This window comes from Xenopus laevis, chromosome 2S (assembly GCF_017654675.1).
Source record: "Xenopus laevis strain J_2021 chromosome 2S, Xenopus_laevis_v10.1, whole genome shotgun sequence".
Taxonomy (NCBI): domain Eukaryota; kingdom Metazoa; phylum Chordata; class Amphibia; order Anura; family Pipidae; genus Xenopus; species Xenopus laevis.
In genome coordinates this window covers 4,379,136-4,395,961 of record NC_054374.1, presented here as the reverse complement: position 1 = coordinate 4,395,961, position 16,826 = coordinate 4,379,136, and the positions used below count along the sequence as shown (strand labels likewise).

The 16,826-nt window shown below is 40.4% G+C and overlaps 1 protein-coding gene across 2 annotated transcripts in view; it reads left to right on the top strand.

Moving 5' to 3' along the window:
* The first annotated feature begins 202 nt into the window (after positions 1-202).
* The window catches only part of phf12.S (PHD finger protein 12 S homeolog), a 40,340-nt gene continuing 23,716 nt past the window's right edge, over positions 203-16,826 (top strand). Inside the window, 3 exon segments of one of the 2 annotated variants that reach the window (NM_001086741.1) lie at positions 203-756; positions 4,879-5,060; positions 16,065-16,137. In NM_001086741.1, the coding sequence (NP_001080210.1) occupies positions 703-756; positions 4,879-5,060; positions 16,065-16,137 (309 nt within the window). In that variant the 5' untranslated portion in view covers positions 203-702. 2 annotated transcript variants of the gene reach the window in all.

The window sequence follows — 16,826 nt, the reverse complement described above, 5'->3', positions numbered from 1 at the left end:
GATAGGAACCAAAACAGCCCATTGTGTTCCTCCGTGAGACGAAGACGCGCTGCGCATACATTGTGACGCCATCGATCCCTCCCCTCTCTCGCTGTCTAGCGTCTGGCTGGCCCGCCTCTTGCCGATTTGCGCATGCGTAAACGGCTGTCTCCCGCGCAGTCACTTTGCGCCAAGTGCGCGGCCGCCGCTGGGGGAGGGGGAAGACGCACGTAAGCAGCCACGGAAGGGAGCCCTGCCTCTAGAGCGGCGAACCGACGTCCCGCCTCTTCCCTCACAGCCGGCCTGGGACCGCTTTTTTACCATTAGGAACTGGGCCGCCATGGCCGGAGCCTTGTCGCTTCCCTTTAGCCACTGCAGCCTGAGGATGAGGGACCGGCGGCAGGTCGGCTAGGCCTTTCATAGGCCTCGTCACATCCCCGGGAGCAGGGACTGGCCGCTTCTGTTCCTTCCTCGCCTTTCGCTTCCAACAAAGAGACCGTGAGGCGCAGGAGCAGCAGCAATTTCCTGTCTGTCCCCCTGGATTCATTGCACCGTTACTCGGCCTCTCTCACCTCTGCTCTGGGCTCCACGGCTTCTCTCTGGGCCCTGCCGCCAGGACAGGCCTCGTCTCACTCCCGCTTTGGCCTTCTCCTCAGCGGCCCTCCTGCCTACACTTCTGTCTGATCCCTAAGCACTGGGGCCTCCCGCCAGTCGCACTCAATCATGGAGACCAAAACCATCGTGTACGATCTGGACACCTCTGGGGGTCTAATGGAGGTAAGGGGGTCTTTCATTGGCTCATCATTTCTTCACTGACAGTTTCATAAGCAACTCCAGCTGCTGTTCTACCACCAGCCTTGTCTCAATGCATGCTGGGTAATTCTACTCGCACCTTTGACTCCCACAACCCTCACTTAAAGGGGAAGGAAACCCAGTGGGTGCAAAACCCCTCCCCTGTCTTGCTTCCCCTCCCTCCTCCCCCCTGGCCTACCCGTCCCGCTGGGCAAATGCCCCATACTTGTTACTTACCCTTCAGCGCAGGTCCAGTCTACGGAGTTCTCAGATGACATCTTCTTCCTGCTTTGACCGGCGCATGCACAGTAGGAGCATTTCGCCGGTAGGGATATGCTGCGCATGCGCCAAAAGTCACAAATGAAATTGGAAAACTTTGACTTTTGGCGCATGCGCAGTAGATCCGTACCGGCAAAATGCTCCTACTGCGCATGCGCCAAAACGCCGGTCAAAGCAGGAAGATGATCGCGTGGAAGTAGATGGCGTTGGTGAACTCCCTGGACTGGACCTGCGCAGAGGGGTAAGTAACAAGTTAGGGGCATTTGCCCATCGGGACAGGTAGGCCAGGGGGGGAGGAGGGAGGGGAAGCAACACAGGGGAGGGTTTTTGCGCCCACTGGGTTTCCTTCTCCTTTAAAGGAGTTGCTCACCTTTGAGATAACTGTTAGTATGTTGTAGAGAAGGATATTCGGAGACAATTTTCAATTGGTTTTCATTTTTTATTATTTGTGGTTTTTGACTTATTTAGCTTTTTATTCAGCATCTGGTTGCTAGGTTCCAAATGACCTTAGCAACCATGCGTTGATTTGAATGAGAGACTGCAATAGATGAGGAGTCAAAAATTAGGAATAAAAAGTAACCATAACAATACCTTTGTAGCCTTACAGAGAATTTGTTTTTAGATGGGGTCAGTGACCCCCCCCCCCCATTTGAAAGCTGGAAAGGGTCAGAAGAAGAAACCAAATAATAAAAAACTATACAATATAAATGAAGACCAATTGAAAAGTTGCTTAGAATAAACCTATAACATACTAAGGGCCCAACGATTGGATCATAATGCATCAGATATGGGTGGTCGGATCGTGGGACCGCATAAACGCACAGATGCGCCGACGATCCGACTGGGTTTTTTAACCTGCTCGATGGAGATCTGGCAAGATATCTATCGGGGAAACCCGTCGGATGGCTCCACACACGGGCCAATAAGATGCCAACAAGGTCTGTCAGCAGCATTTCTAGGCCCCCTTCCTTGGGTTCTCCACCCAAATTGTATAAAGGAGACACCTGTAATTAAACAGCAACTTTCCCATCTACATTGAAGGAAAAGTAACACCAAAATATGAAAATGTTTTTATTTAGAATTGGCAAAATAAGGTAGTTTTGTCCTGCTCTGGTAAAACTGCTATGTTTGCTTCAGAAACTCTATTATAGTTAATATCAGTGATCCCCAACCAGTGGCTCGTGAGTAACATGTTGCTCCCAGTGGCCTCAAAGCAGGAGTTTATTTTTGAATTCCAGGCTTGGAGGCAAGTTTTGGTTGTATAAAAACCAGTTGTACTGCCAAACAGAATCTCAGTGTAGGCTGAAAATCCACATAGGGGCTAATTAATAGCCAATCACCGCACTTATTTGGCACCCCAAGAACATTTTTCATGCTAGTGTTGCTCCCCAACTCCTTTTACTTCTGAATGTTGCTCACGGGTTCAAGAGGTTGAGGATCCCTGGTTTATATAAACAAGCTGCTGTGTAGCCATGGGGGCAGCCATTCAAGCACAGGATACACAGTAGACAAGATACGTTCTGAAGAATCCCATTGTATACTACAGAGCTTATTTGTTATCTGCTGTGTATCCTGTGCCTTTTTTCCAGCTTGAATGGCTGCCTCCAGGTCTACACAGAGACTTGTTTATATAAACTTTTGCAGTCTTTCTAAAGCAAACCCACTCCTTTAAAAAAAAATTATTTTTTTGGTGTTACTATAACTGTTACTGCCTCTCAGTAGCAACTTTTCTTTTGTCACTAATTCCATTCAGATTGAGATCATCAGTGTCGAGTTAATTGCTTTATTTATGTCTCCTTGGAGATATACGTGGTTTTATTTTGATGTGTCCGCTGTCTCAGTCGGCCCAAAGTTTTACTTTGTGCGACTCTTTCCTAGACACATAATCAAATTGTCTGGTGTGCATGAATTTGTTGCCTTTTTTAGGGCAAGGCTCTGATTAGAAAATAGGTGTGTGTGTGTGCATATATATATATATATATCTTTGGATAAATATAGGAACTTTGCTAAGGGTAAGGTCACACTAATCGTTTCTGGGAGATTTAGTCGCCTGACGACTAATCGCCTTGTCTTTGCGGCAACCCATCTCCCCGAACGAGGAAATTTCGGGCGACTTCGGAAAACAAATCGCCACGTGTGCTTAGCGCTGGCGATTTTTCATTCTAGCCAGCGCAAGAGTGTGGGAATGCGTTCGGGGAGATTTGTCGCCGCAAAGATGAGATTAGTCGCCAGGCGACTAAATCTCCCCGAAACGCTTAGTGTGACCTTAGCCTAAGGACACACCTGGCGATTCTGGGGGATTTAGTTGCCTGGCGACTAGTCTCCCCGGGGCTTCATATTCCAAAGTCGCCCAAAGTTTTCTCGTAAAGGCAACTTCGGAATATGAAGTGCCGCACGTGCCATGCCGCAGGCGATTTTTCATTATAGCTGGCGGAAGACAGTGGGAAGCAGTTCGGGGAGATTAGTTGCCCCAAAGAAGAGGCGATTAGTCGCCAGGCGACTAAATCTCCCTGAATCGCCAGCTGTGCCCTTACCCTAAGGGGGGCCGGATGTAATGTCTGACCTCAAAGTGGGCCAAAGTCAGAAAGCCACTGCCATTAGTATTGTACTTTAGTCCAAAGATCATACAATTATAGCTTGAAGATTAAAAGAGAAAGATAGTGTTTAGGTTGCACGCCAATGGTGGGTAATATTAATGTAATCCTGCCATTTTGAAACTACCCAATCGACATCTGGACGATTTTTAATCAGATATCTGTCACGTAGCCCCATCAAAGGGCCCCCATACATGGGCAGATAAGCTGCTGACTCAGTCTAAAGGACTCGAATAGGCAGTTTAAAGGGGTTTATAGTCACTTTTTTCAGTTCAGTTGCTTTCAGATAGATCACCAGAAATAAAGACTTTTTCCAATTACTTAATATTTTTATCTGTGACTTGTGTTTGAATTATTGAAGTGTAACTTCACCTTTCTAAAGCCACTCTGGAGGGGGGTCGCCGACCCTGTAAACTGTTCTAAATTGATACATTTCTTATCTTTGTCCCTGCTGAGCAGAAATCCCTAAATTTCATTAGACAGTTGTTCGAATTGATACAATAGTTGCTAATATTCCACAGATACTGCTGAGAAATGTATCCACTAATTGTATCAACTAAATGTTGCAAAATTGTAGCAGTTTAGAGTCTGCACCTGAATAACTGAGCTGTTAAGGTGACCATAGACACACAGATCCTATCGTACGAATCGAGGATTCGTACGATTTTCGGATCGTGTGTGGGGAGTGCCGACATCTTTCGTCCGGCGGAGATCGGTCAGGTTTGGTCGATCGGTCAGGTTTGATTTTGACCCAACCGATCCCGCAGGAGCCCATGGCACATCGTAATCGGATGTCAGATTACCCCCGATATAGCCATGCTCGTTAATGGCATATTGGGGAAAGATACGCTCGTTTGGTGGTCGCCAAACTAGTGGATCTTTGCGTCTATGGCCACCTTTAGACTCAAACACCAGAGACAGGGACATTAAACTTTGAACTTAGATTTTGGAAAAACGATAAAAAATGGAAAGTAATTGAAAAAAGTCTTTATTTCTGTGGAACAATCTGAAAACCATTGAACTGAAAAAAGGGTTTTGAACCTGTACAACCCCCTTAATCTGCTCTCCATAGTCCTTTTTAGGGATTCCTGATTTCTTGCATGCTATATAGTTAACTGCAGCCATTTAGTTCGCTGACCTAATGTATTCTGCTTTATTGCTCTAAAGTATAAATGTTGTTGGACGCGTTTTATTTTGAATCATCTTCAAATGAATGCTTCCTTCCTTTAACTAGCAAATTCAAGCACTGCTGGCTCCACCAAAGAGTGAAGAAGGGGAGAAGAAAAGTAAGAGGCTAGAAAAGGAACCCAGGAGAAGTGGAAGGGCCACCAACCATGATAGCTGTGATAGCTGTAAGGAGGGTGGTGATCTCCTGTGCTGTGACCACTGTCCGGCTGCATTCCACCTCCAGTGTTGGTAAGAATTGCGGCAGATTCATTTATAACTCTTTATTGTGTGTGTGTGTGTGTGTGTGTGTGCGCTTTAATTGGCAGAATGATTTTTCTTATACGAATTTACTTTTCAAATGCTACCTTTTGACTGTTGTGTGTTCTAATGTGCTAGATATATGTATAGTAGACCCTTCTGTATTGCTTGCTGATTTAAACATAATCAGTTTCTAATGCTGAGAGAAGTGTATTGGATTCATCAGTACATGGGGGTATGAATCCAGAATGGAGATATCATGTTTTTACTGAAAGGGCTTTTTGTATTGTTGTGGTTCTGTTGGGGGTGATTGTATTCCCCTTCCTTTTTTCCCTATAGTATTATTTATACCATTACCATGCTTTATAGGCATCAATGTTACAATTTAGTAGTGGTGGGATGTGAAATGGGGACAATGTTGCGAGCTTTAACTTCACTTGAGATACAGAGAGTGTTGCTAGTTTAAAGTACACTAGAGATATGGGAACAATATAGCTAGATGATAAATTAATTGAGTAGCTGAAATATGTGGGTATTGGTCACACTATTTGAGGGATGGGATAATGTGATATAAAATGAGTGAATATTTTACATATATATCTGGTGGGTACTATGGTTTGTGTTCAGTCCAATATGGTTCTTACCTTATTGTTTTAATGGTGGACGGGGGTTTTGCACATTTAAGGGAGTTGGAGTTATGCTGCCAACAGCTTCTGATGAAGTGGCTGGGTGCCACGAAATGTCAAGCGGGCAGCTACGTTTTTTGGTATGATCTGTAATTTTGGATATTTTAATGTGCTCTAAATAAATTTTCACTTTTTACTATTTTAAACCGGCTTCCTTGGTGCTCCGCTATTTGTATCTACTCGGTTTCTAATGACAAGTGCATGATTTATTTGCACCACTCGAGTGGTTTGTTTGGTGTCTATAAGCACAGATATAATTCTAGTTTTAGCTCAACTTACCTCATTCACAAATTTTATGGTGTAGTTTTTATTTCTAAATGACAGTTTATTTTACACTACAAATAATTCACTCTGCAATATAAAATGTCATTCCTGAAGCAGCAAGTGTATTTAGTTGTAATATTGGTGTGTAGGTGCATCTCAGCTCATTTTGCCTGGTCATGTGATTTCAGAAAGAGCCAGCACTTTAGGATGGAACTGCTTTCTGGCAGGTTGTTGTTTCTCCTACTCAATGTAACTGAATGTGTCTCAGTGGGACCTGGATTTTACTATTGAGTGCTGTTCTTAGATCTACCAGACAGCTGTTATCTTGTGTTAGGGAGCTGTTATCTGGTTACCTTCCCATTGTTCTGTTGTTAGGCTGCTGGGGGGAAACGGAGAGAGTGATATCATTCCAACTTGCAGTCAGCATTAAGGGTCAGGGCACACAGGCAAATTCGGAGAGATTAGTTGCCTAGCAACAAAACTCTTCTTTGGGGCGACTAATCTTCCCGCTGGCTAAAATGTAAAGTGCTGGTGGAATGGCACTCGGAGCAATTCGTTTTCCGAAGTTGCCTCACCAGGAAACGATTTACATTTTACCCAGCGGGAAGATTAGTCGACCCAAAGAAGAGTTCAGGGAGATAAGTCGCCAAAAAGAAGAGGAGATTTGTCGCCGGGCGACTAATCTCCCCGAATCTGCCTGTGTGCCCTGACCCTAAAGAGTGACTGAAGTTTATCAGAGCACAAGCCACATGACTGGGGGAAACTGACAATATGTCTAGCCCATGTCAGATTTCAAAATGAAATATAAAAAACTATGTTTGCTCTTTTGAGAAATGTATTTCAGTGCAGAATTCTGCTGGAGTAGCACTATGAACTGATGCGTTTAATATCTTTTTTTTCCATGACCGTATCCCTTTAAGTAGAATGAACAGTCTCCTTTTGTTAGGCTTTAACTCCCACTACTGAAGGGTGTCCAGGGATCCTGGGATTGATCATTCAGCAGCTGTAGAGCCAAGATCCCTCACCGCTGTTATCTGCAGCTCCCAACATCCCATGGCAACGGAAGGGTTTCGGCTAGTGTGCTGCGAGATTGCTTTCTCTGGCTTATTGGATTTGCAGGGAAATTCTTCAACGGCTTCTTTCTCATTTCTTTTTTTTATGTGGAGTCATAGTCCTGGCCCATTTTGATTGATTTCTATTTATTGTTGCAATATGTTTCATGTCTAGTAGTGTAGACTTATTTATTGTCCCTTATATACTTAAGGTAACCACTGTTCTAAAAGAACAAAAGTTGAGTTTAGGATCAACTAAAAAATGTCAGTCTTACTAATTAGCCTACAGCTGTTCTTGGGAGTCCAGCAATCGGCCAATAGGGGGCATGTGTTGTTTGTACAAACATCAGAGCGACAGAATGTTTCTATTCAAAAATTTTGGTTGTTCATTCTAATAAAGGAAACTAAGAAACCGATTCAGCACATTTTAGTAATTCTATCGTTTTGCATGGATTGAGTTTATCATTTAGTTTGTCGTTTGTTGCTTATGATATTTATTTCTATTACAACTTTTTTCATACCACCTTGTAATGAAATTAGAATGCCGCAATGTGTGCTCTTCAGAGATGGCATCTCGTTACAGGCCTCAAAAGGTCTGCCAGTATTGCAGAATACTGTAATTGAAGCATTTGTTACCCATACTTTGAATATAATTTGTAAGTTACTGACTGTGTTTGCAAGTATCCAAGTATTGCAATCACCAATGCCGTGACAGTGTTTTTTTGTTTTTTTTTTCCTGTTGAAATACTGATTTCTTGTTCTAAACTCTAGTTCATAATCGCTTCAGTGGCACAGGCAAATAATTGTTATCTTACAATGGAATAACAGAGAAGCTTCCCCGTAAATAAATGATACTCTACATTCAGCCATGTATGCAGCTGAAGAATTAGTAATCAATGATTGTATCAGCTGCTGTCCCCGTTTAAAGTGGTGTTCCACATTCCTATACAACATATAAGTCCCTAAAATAAGGCAAAGTAATGTAAATGCTTTTTGCCCGTTTCAGCAATTTTTATGTGTTGTACTAAACACTGCAGGAAACAATATTTATACTTAATCCCACTGTTTTGCAGTTTGTGGGAAAAGGTGCTTAATCAGATTAACTTTTCATGGATAAACTGTGTCTATACTGAATTCATAATTATCAACAAACTTAAGAACAAGCAGAAGTGTAGGTTGATATAGGGCCCCAGCTTTTATTTTTTTGTAACCCACTTTCAGATATAGAAAGGAGGACACACATGTATGAATAATGTTCCTAGAACTGTAATTGGTTGTTTCTTCGCCCCATATAATTTACCAGCCTACGGTAGTTTGACTTTGTACCTCCAAGACACAAAAATTGGCACTGTTTTTTTTTTGTTTGTTTTTTAAGGCTGCCGGAAGCAGCATTCAGGGGCTGCGGACAAACGTACAGTTGTGTTCAGAATAATAACAGTGTGGAAAAAGCTATTATAAGGATTTTGCCATTTAATTTCCATATGCACAGATGCATTGGGAACATTGCACTTTCTATTCCAAATCAAAACATGAAAAAATGTATACAATTTTTTATTCCTTTTACAGAAAGTGAAGGAAAGGGAATATTCGGCTGTTCCAAAAAATAAGTGTCTGCATTCTTCTTTACAAACTCAGATTCACTGTATAAACTGAAAAATGATTTTGCTTTCCTTTAAATCACTGATATATTTAGTTGTATAAGGAGTTTTTCTGAGAACTGCTGCACATCTGTGTTGCACCAACTTCTGGCACCTGTTACATTCCACAATTCTTCTGTATTTCTTCGTTTTGCCCACAAGTTTTCTATTGGATTAAGGTCCAGGGATGTGGCTGGTCACTCCATAATATCAATCTTGTTGGTGTGGAACCAAGATGTTGCTCATTTACTGGTGAGTTTGGGGTCGTTGTCTTGTTCAAACTCTCATTTCATGGGAACTTTCTCTTTGGCATAAGGCAACATGAGCGCTTCAAGTATTTGATGTAGTGAAACTGATCCATGATCCCTGGTATGAGATAAATAGGCCCAACACCATATTATGAAAATCATGTTGTGCCATTTCTCTTTAGGTCAGTCAATATGTTCTTTGGCAAATTGTAAGCTCTTCAGCACATCTTTTTTCAACAAGGGGATTTAACGATGGGCTTCTTGCTGATAATCAGTCTTCACATAGGCGGCTTCTAATTGTAACAGTATCACAGGTAACTTTTCATCTTCCTGGAGCTGATCATTGACTGAGTCTTTGACATTTTGTCTTCTATCCATTCCAATGGCAGTTTTCTGTTTTCTTTCACATCTTTCAGGTTTTGGTTGCCATTTTAAAGCATTTGAGATCATTTTAGCTAAGCAGCCTTTAATTTTCTGCACTTCTTTATATGCTCTCCAATCAACTTTTTAATCAAAGTATTTCCGAATAATGTCTGGAATGAGCTGCAATTGACACTTGTTTTTTCACAGAATGAATGACCTCAGTGGCCTCAAAGCAATTGGTGATTTTTTAATTCTAGGCAATTGGTCGGCTAGATTTCACTCACAGGTTACTGGCCAGCCGGCACATCTCTAATGACCAGGATAAGAGGAGTGTGGAGTTAGAAGAGTTATAGCCCTTGGTACTACCTGCCCTTGTGCGTTTGCTAAGCAATTCTTCAGTCAGACAGCTTTTTTATCGAAACCAGGAGTTCCCATGCTTTACTAATGTGGGGTCTACTTTTAGTGTCGGTGTCCCATTATGATCTACATCCATAAAATATTATTCTGTTCCATGGAAAATATTGCTTAAATATTAATTTATGAGAAAATGTATATTGTTATATTTAACAAACAACTATTTCTTATGTCACCTTAACATAATAAAAGGCATGAAAACAGGAGGGTGATTTAGACAAGCCGTTCCATGGCAGTGTCTTGAGATCTACTAATCACCAGCTATAGGTCTACTGGTACATCCCGATCTACCTTTTGGGAACCCCTGTTCTAAGCCATTTAAAAGGGAAAGTAGTTACTTTAAATTGATTCTCGTTTTTGCTTTAATTTTCAGTGTATGTTGGTTTGAATATGTCCATTTATCCATATTTTCTAACCATTCTGTGATATGAGCTCATTCAGTTGGGCTTGTAAAATTAAAATAAATTTTAGTTATTTAACTAAAATAAGTTTAATTTATTTGTATTTCATTTTTTTTATATTTTTATTTAATTTTAGACGGCTGAAAAGCAGGAAGTAGTGTTTTGTTTTGTTATGTCAGACATCCACTCACTCCAGCCTTTATGCATTGCATTTTTGGCTAACTGACTACATTGGAAACATTTTTTATTTTGCACTATTCATCCAGTTTTTATTCTAACACTGAACTGTACTTTAAGGGGCACATTTACTAAGCTCGAGTAAAGGATTTGAATGAAAAAAACTTTGAATTTCAAAGTTTTTTTCTGGCTACTTTGACCATCGAATTGGCTACTTCGACTTTCAAATCGAACAGTCGAAGTACTGTCTCTTTAAAAAAAAAAACAACTTTGACTACCGACTTCGCCAACTAAAATCTACCGAGCATCAATGTTAGCCTATGGGTACCTTCCCCATAAGCTTTCTAACCTATTTCTGATCGAAGGAAAATCGTTCGATCGATGGATTAAAATCCTTCGAATCATTTGATTCAACGGGTTTTTCCTTCGATCGTTCGATCGAACTAAATGCGGTAAATCCTTCAACTTCGATATTCGAATTCGAAGGATTTTACTTCGATGGTCGAATATTGAGGGTTCATTAACCCTCGACATTTGACCAATAGTAAATGTGCCCTTAAGTGTGCCGAAGAAACCCTGCATATGAGCCAGAAACCAACTATCATGGTTTCCTCCCAATTGGTGTACCCCTCGGAAAGCCATATATGGGCTCTAATTGTAGCCCTGGACTGGCAGCCTATAGGAGGTTCTGTTTGGCAGTGCACCTGTTTTTTATACAACCAAAACTTGTCTCCAAGTCTGGAATTCAAAAATAATCACCTGCTTTGAGGCCACTGGGAGCAACATCCAAGATGTAGGTGAGGAACATGTTGCCCATGGGCCAGTGGTTGGGGAACAAACCATGATTGAATAGAAGGTTGTGTTCTTTATCCAGTTAATAGTGGTTCAAGTAATGAGGATCATATAGTAGAACTAATAATATAATTTTTTAAACATAACTTTAAATTTTAGATTAGTTCTACAGTTTATAATTGGCAGCAAGTTTTCTTAATGCATATTGTTGTGCTCACACGTTTCACCGCAATTTAACGTACAGGTTTCAGAAATTCTCAATTAGAAAGCACTTTGAGCAGTGGTTCCATATAGACAAACATCTAGCATTATGGTATACTGCAGGCAGTTTTACCCGTGCGATGTGCCATACATTTGTTTGAGGTTGACTGATGGCTTATGCATACATAGTATACAGCTGCTATATTCCACGGAGAGACAGTGATCTGATTCAGAGACTAGTCTGCTGATGGGGCAAACTGTCAGTTTGGATCCTGTTTGCTACAAATAGGATTTCCCAAGTGGCAGTTTACACAAATGACCTAGTATGCTTAGATATTGCAACAGGTTTTATTGTTGCATGGATTAGTGCTCCTCATTTTTATTAGAGGGCCCTTTATTATAGACTTTATTACTATTCCTAGGCTTGACAGCACCTGAAAGTGTTTTGGTAATACAAATACAGTGATATTTAAAGAGAGCTATGGAGACACTTAAGTGCAAGCCGCTCATGAAACACAAATGAATGGATCAAGTCAAACAATGGGCAGTTTTGTTAGTGTTTGAGGTATGAGGAATGTGCTTTGGCAGGTATCATTATCATAGAGCCCCTATGATATGCAGCCCAAAGCTTGTGACAAAGACTGAAAACTGCTTGAACTAATTTCCACTGCTGAAGGATTTTCACTTGTATATAGATATTTTTCCTATTTTTGCCCTCTGCTTTTGTTTGCCACTGTTGCAGTTTTCCCTTTCAACAGAAATATTTTGGTACTCTGCTTTACAGAACTAAAGACACTCACGTTAAAGAGGAACTATCGTGAAATTGAAAATGTAATATAAGCTTCCTCATACTGAAATAAGAAACTTTCTAAATACAATCAATTAAATATTCTGTACTGTTTCTGAAATAATCAAGTTTATCTTCACTATTCCTCTCTCAGCATCTGTTTCTCTTCATTCTGTCTTCATGTAGCAGTTGGGTGTCAGATATTCACTGACAGTTACATCCAATATATCTTATAGGGGGCTTCCTTTCCTAGCAGATGAATTAAAGCTCCCTCAAATAACTGATTCCAGGACAAACAAAATCCAACAAAATAACTGCCTTTTGCACAAATCCTGCATGTAGAGAGACATGATGTCTGGTGATTTTAATTGTGAGCTCTAATACATCTTCTAGGCAAAATGAGCCCCCCTTTTAGATATATTGGACACCCAAATGCTGCATGAAGACAGAATGAGGAGAAAAAGGTGCTGAGAGAGGAATAGTGAAGATAAACGTGATTAGAACAAAGTAGCTAATTATGCCATTTATTACTTCTGATTTGTTTGGGTGCAGTATTGCTGAATTTCTCTGCTCGCTTTATTACGTATAAGTGCCATGATTCTTTAAGCTTAAAGGGGAAGGAAACCCAGTCGGCGCAAACCCCCCACCCCCCTCCCGTTTGTTTCCCACCCTCCCTCCTCCCCCCTGGCCTACCCGTCCCGCTGGACAATTGCCCCTAACTTGTTACTTACCCTTCTGCGCAGGTCCAGTCCAGGGAGTTCACAGACGACATCTTCTTCCTGCTTTGAACGGCGCATGCGCAGTAGGATCATTTTGCTGGTACGGTCTACTGTGCATGCGCGTGACTTTTGGCGCATGCGCAGTAGATCCGTACCGGCGAAATGATCCTACTGCGCATGCGCCGTTCAAAGCAGGAAGAAGATCGCGTGGAAGAAGATGTCGTCTGTGAACGCATGTTGTTCATAAATCTTTCGTTTCCTCCTCGCTGAGCCGATCTGTCCACTAGAAAAACAATGCGTCATGGAGGTGCTCCGTTCCTTATTGGCTTGAATTTACAGGCATGCGTCAATAAATCGGCGTCTAAACTTAAACTAAGTTAGCGATTCACTTCACTGTATGGGGGACCATTATTACAGCAAAGAATGTTCGGTAAGCTTTCATTCTCCTTTAAGTCTGCTAGGAAATTGTGTAAAAAATTAAATAAACCCAATAGGCTAATTTTGTTTCCAATAAGGATTAATTATATCTTTATTTAGGTTAAGTACAAGCTACTGATTTTTTTTTTTTTTTTACTGAAACGGGTAATCACTTAAGTATTTGGATTATTTGAATAAAATGGTGTCCAGCCTTTCCGTAATTGGTAGCTTTGTGGATAAAGGGTTTCCAGTTAACAGTTCCTATACCTGTATAGTGTATTAATATAGTAATTTGTGTGTATATATTTGTGTATGTCTAAATAATAGTCATGTTTCTGACATTTACAAATGGATCACCTGCATACTGGAATTTGTTTTTGAACTATAGCCTGCCCCTTATCATTTAGGTTTCTGTTGTTTCTTCCACTCTAGATGTAAGTGTTGCTCGGGTTCTCTGAAATCTATAAATATGTTTTGTCGTGCTTGATTGACAGCTGCTGTGTGTATGGACAGGAATAGGTTTACAGAGAAACGCCTTCCTTAAAGAGGTGGTTTACCTTTAGATTAACACTTAATATGTTCAAGAATGCATTTTTCCCAGCAACTTTGTCATTTGTTTTGTCTTTTTTTTTTTTTTTTTAATATAGTTTTATTTTTTTAAATAATTTGCCTTCGTCTACTGCCTTGTTCCTGCTTTCAAGTGCAGGTCTCTGACCCCGTCAGCTGAATTCTATTGCTCTGTGAGACTACACTTATTTTGTTATTCTTACTTTTATTACTACCATGCAGGCCCTCTCCTATTCAAATGACTGGTTTTATTCAAGCCACTGCCTAGTTGCTAGGGTAATAAGATTGTAGCAGCCAGACTGGAGAGATAAATCACTGCAATCTGTCTTTACTGTTTTTAAAATTGACTTCTCATACCAAGGTCGATCATATTAAAAATGAATTTAAAGGTGAAATACCTTTATAGCCTTAGCAATATCTATATTTAGTTTATTTATGTTTCTTAAGAATATGAAGGACACGCAAGTGTTCTATTTTCTTGTTCCGCAGAACAGGAAGCAGTGACTAGTTTACTCTAGTGAGACTTTTATACAGTACTAGTCTATGTTTAACCAACAAACCCATTCTTTACACGTCACACAGCAATCTTTTTTTCATTTGAATTATAATAGAAGCCTTCTGTTTCTACTTTTTTACAAACCACTGTATTCACTTATAATGTTAGGAGGTGATGCAGTTGGAGACCTGTTGCTTGGGATTATCTGACTATTGTGCCTGGTTTTCTGATTACAATTATAATCAGAATAATTCCCGATAAAGGCCTCGATGAGGGCCGAAACTTTGGATGCACAGTGATGTTACAATAAACATTTTCAGGGGAATGTAATAAAAGTCGCAAAGAGCAAAACAATTCGCACCAATAAGACTAAAAATCCACATCTCGCAATGTAATATTGTTCCTTAAACTGTTATTGCATTGCGAATTTTAATTGCGCATTGCGAATTTTAATTGCGCATTGCGAATTTTAATTGCGCATTGCGAATTTTAATTGCGCATTGCGAATTTTAATTGCGCATTGCGAATTTTAATTGCGCATTGCGAATTTTAATTGCGCATTGCGAATTTTAATTGCGCACTCATAAGAAGTGCTTGAAGGTGTCGTAATCTTTTGGAGCAAACATAACGACTTTTTCAGTAAGAAGTTTTATTACATTGACTGCGCATTGGCGCAAACTATAAAATTCGCAAATGGTCTTTCACTGTCGGAAGTGGTCGCTAAACCGTTTCCGGGCTCGCAAAAGCCATATTAAATTCGCACAAAGCAAAATTTGTTCGCACAAAGGCATAACTTTTCGCATTGCGAATAGTTTTTCCGTTAGCGATTTTTATTACATTCCCCCGTTGGTGACTTAAGAAAACTGTGTACTGGTCCCTCTTCAACAGTTATATAAGTATAATTGACCAAGCACCCGTCAAGTGGAAATTTTTCTTGTAATTGCTTCAGCTGAGTATAGTGTTGTGGGGAATTAATTCTAGGGTTTCTGCCTGGCCTATATCCTGTTCAAGACCTTTATATTAACTTTTCTATAAATGTTTTGAAATATTTAATGCTGACCTGTTACCTACACATAAAAAGCTGTATAATGAAAGTCCTTTGCAAATGAAACATTGAACACATTCATTGTTTTTTTTTGTTTAGGTGTTTAAAGGGATTTGGTCATGCTTTTTATGATGTTGTTTTTATTTCTAAATCACACTAAAAGCAAATAATTCACTCTAAATATAAAATTGTATTCCTGACCCAGCAAGTGTATTTTTTTTTTTAGTTGTAATATTGGTGTGTAGGTGCATCTCAGGTCATTTTGCCTGGTCATCTGCTTTCAGAAAGAGCCAGCACTTTAGGATGGAACTGCTTTCTGGCAGGCTGTTGTTTCTCCTACTCAATGTAACTGAATGTGTCTCAGTGGGACCTGGATTTTACTATTGAGTGCTGTTCTTAGATCTACCAGGCAGCTGTTATCTTGTGTTATGGAGCTGCTATCTGGTTACCTGCCCATTGTTCTCTTGATAGGCTGCTGGGTGGGAGGGAGGGGGTGATATCACTCCAAATTGCAGTACAGCAGTAAAGAGTGATTGAAGTTTATCAGAGCACATGACTGGGGGCAGCTGGGAAACCGACATGATGCAGAATATGAAAAGCCACACAAGAATAAACTCAAGACAACACCAAATTATTTCAAAGTTGTAAAACTGGTCCTTGGGTCTCACACAGAGATTATATGGATTTTGTATCAAGCATTTTTGGCTAATCTTGTGCTTCTTTTTGTAGCAACCCTCCACTGAGTGAAGAGATGTTGCCTCCAGGAGAGTGGATGTGTCATCGCTGCTCTATACGCAGGAAGGTAGGGCTGTCTTCTTTTTATTTGTCCATTAGCAAAGTAACTTTTTTTTTTTTTCATTTTTAACACACTACATATATGGGACCTGTTATCCTGAATGCTCTGGACCTGGGGTCGTCTGGATAATGGATCTTTCCCTAATTTCATACCTTAAATCTACTAGAAAATCATGTAAACATTAAATAAACCCAATAAGCTGGTTTGCTTCCAATAAGGGTTAATTATATTTCGGTTTGGATCAAGTACAAAGTACTATTTAATAATTACCGGTTCAGATAAAAAAGAGAATAATTTTAAAAAAAAAATTGATTTAGATAAAATGGAGTCTATGACAGACGGCCTTACCATAATTCAGAGCTTACTGGTTATTGCATAATGGATCCCAAACCTGTACTACTGCCAACTGAAAGTGTGTGCTGTGTGTTCTGGTTTCAACTAACTAGAGCAAATGCTTTCTGACACATTTTATACTTTTAGAGGTTTATCCTGTCACAATGCACGGGTTATTATAAAGGGATACTGTCATGGGAAAACATGTTTTTTTTTTCAAAACACATCAGTCAGTAGTGCTGCTCCAGCAGAATTCTGCACTAAAATCCATTTCTCAAAAGAACAGTTGTTGTTTTTTTAGATTTTGAAATCTGACATGGGGCTAGACATATTGTCCGTTTCCCAGCTGCCCCCAGTCATGT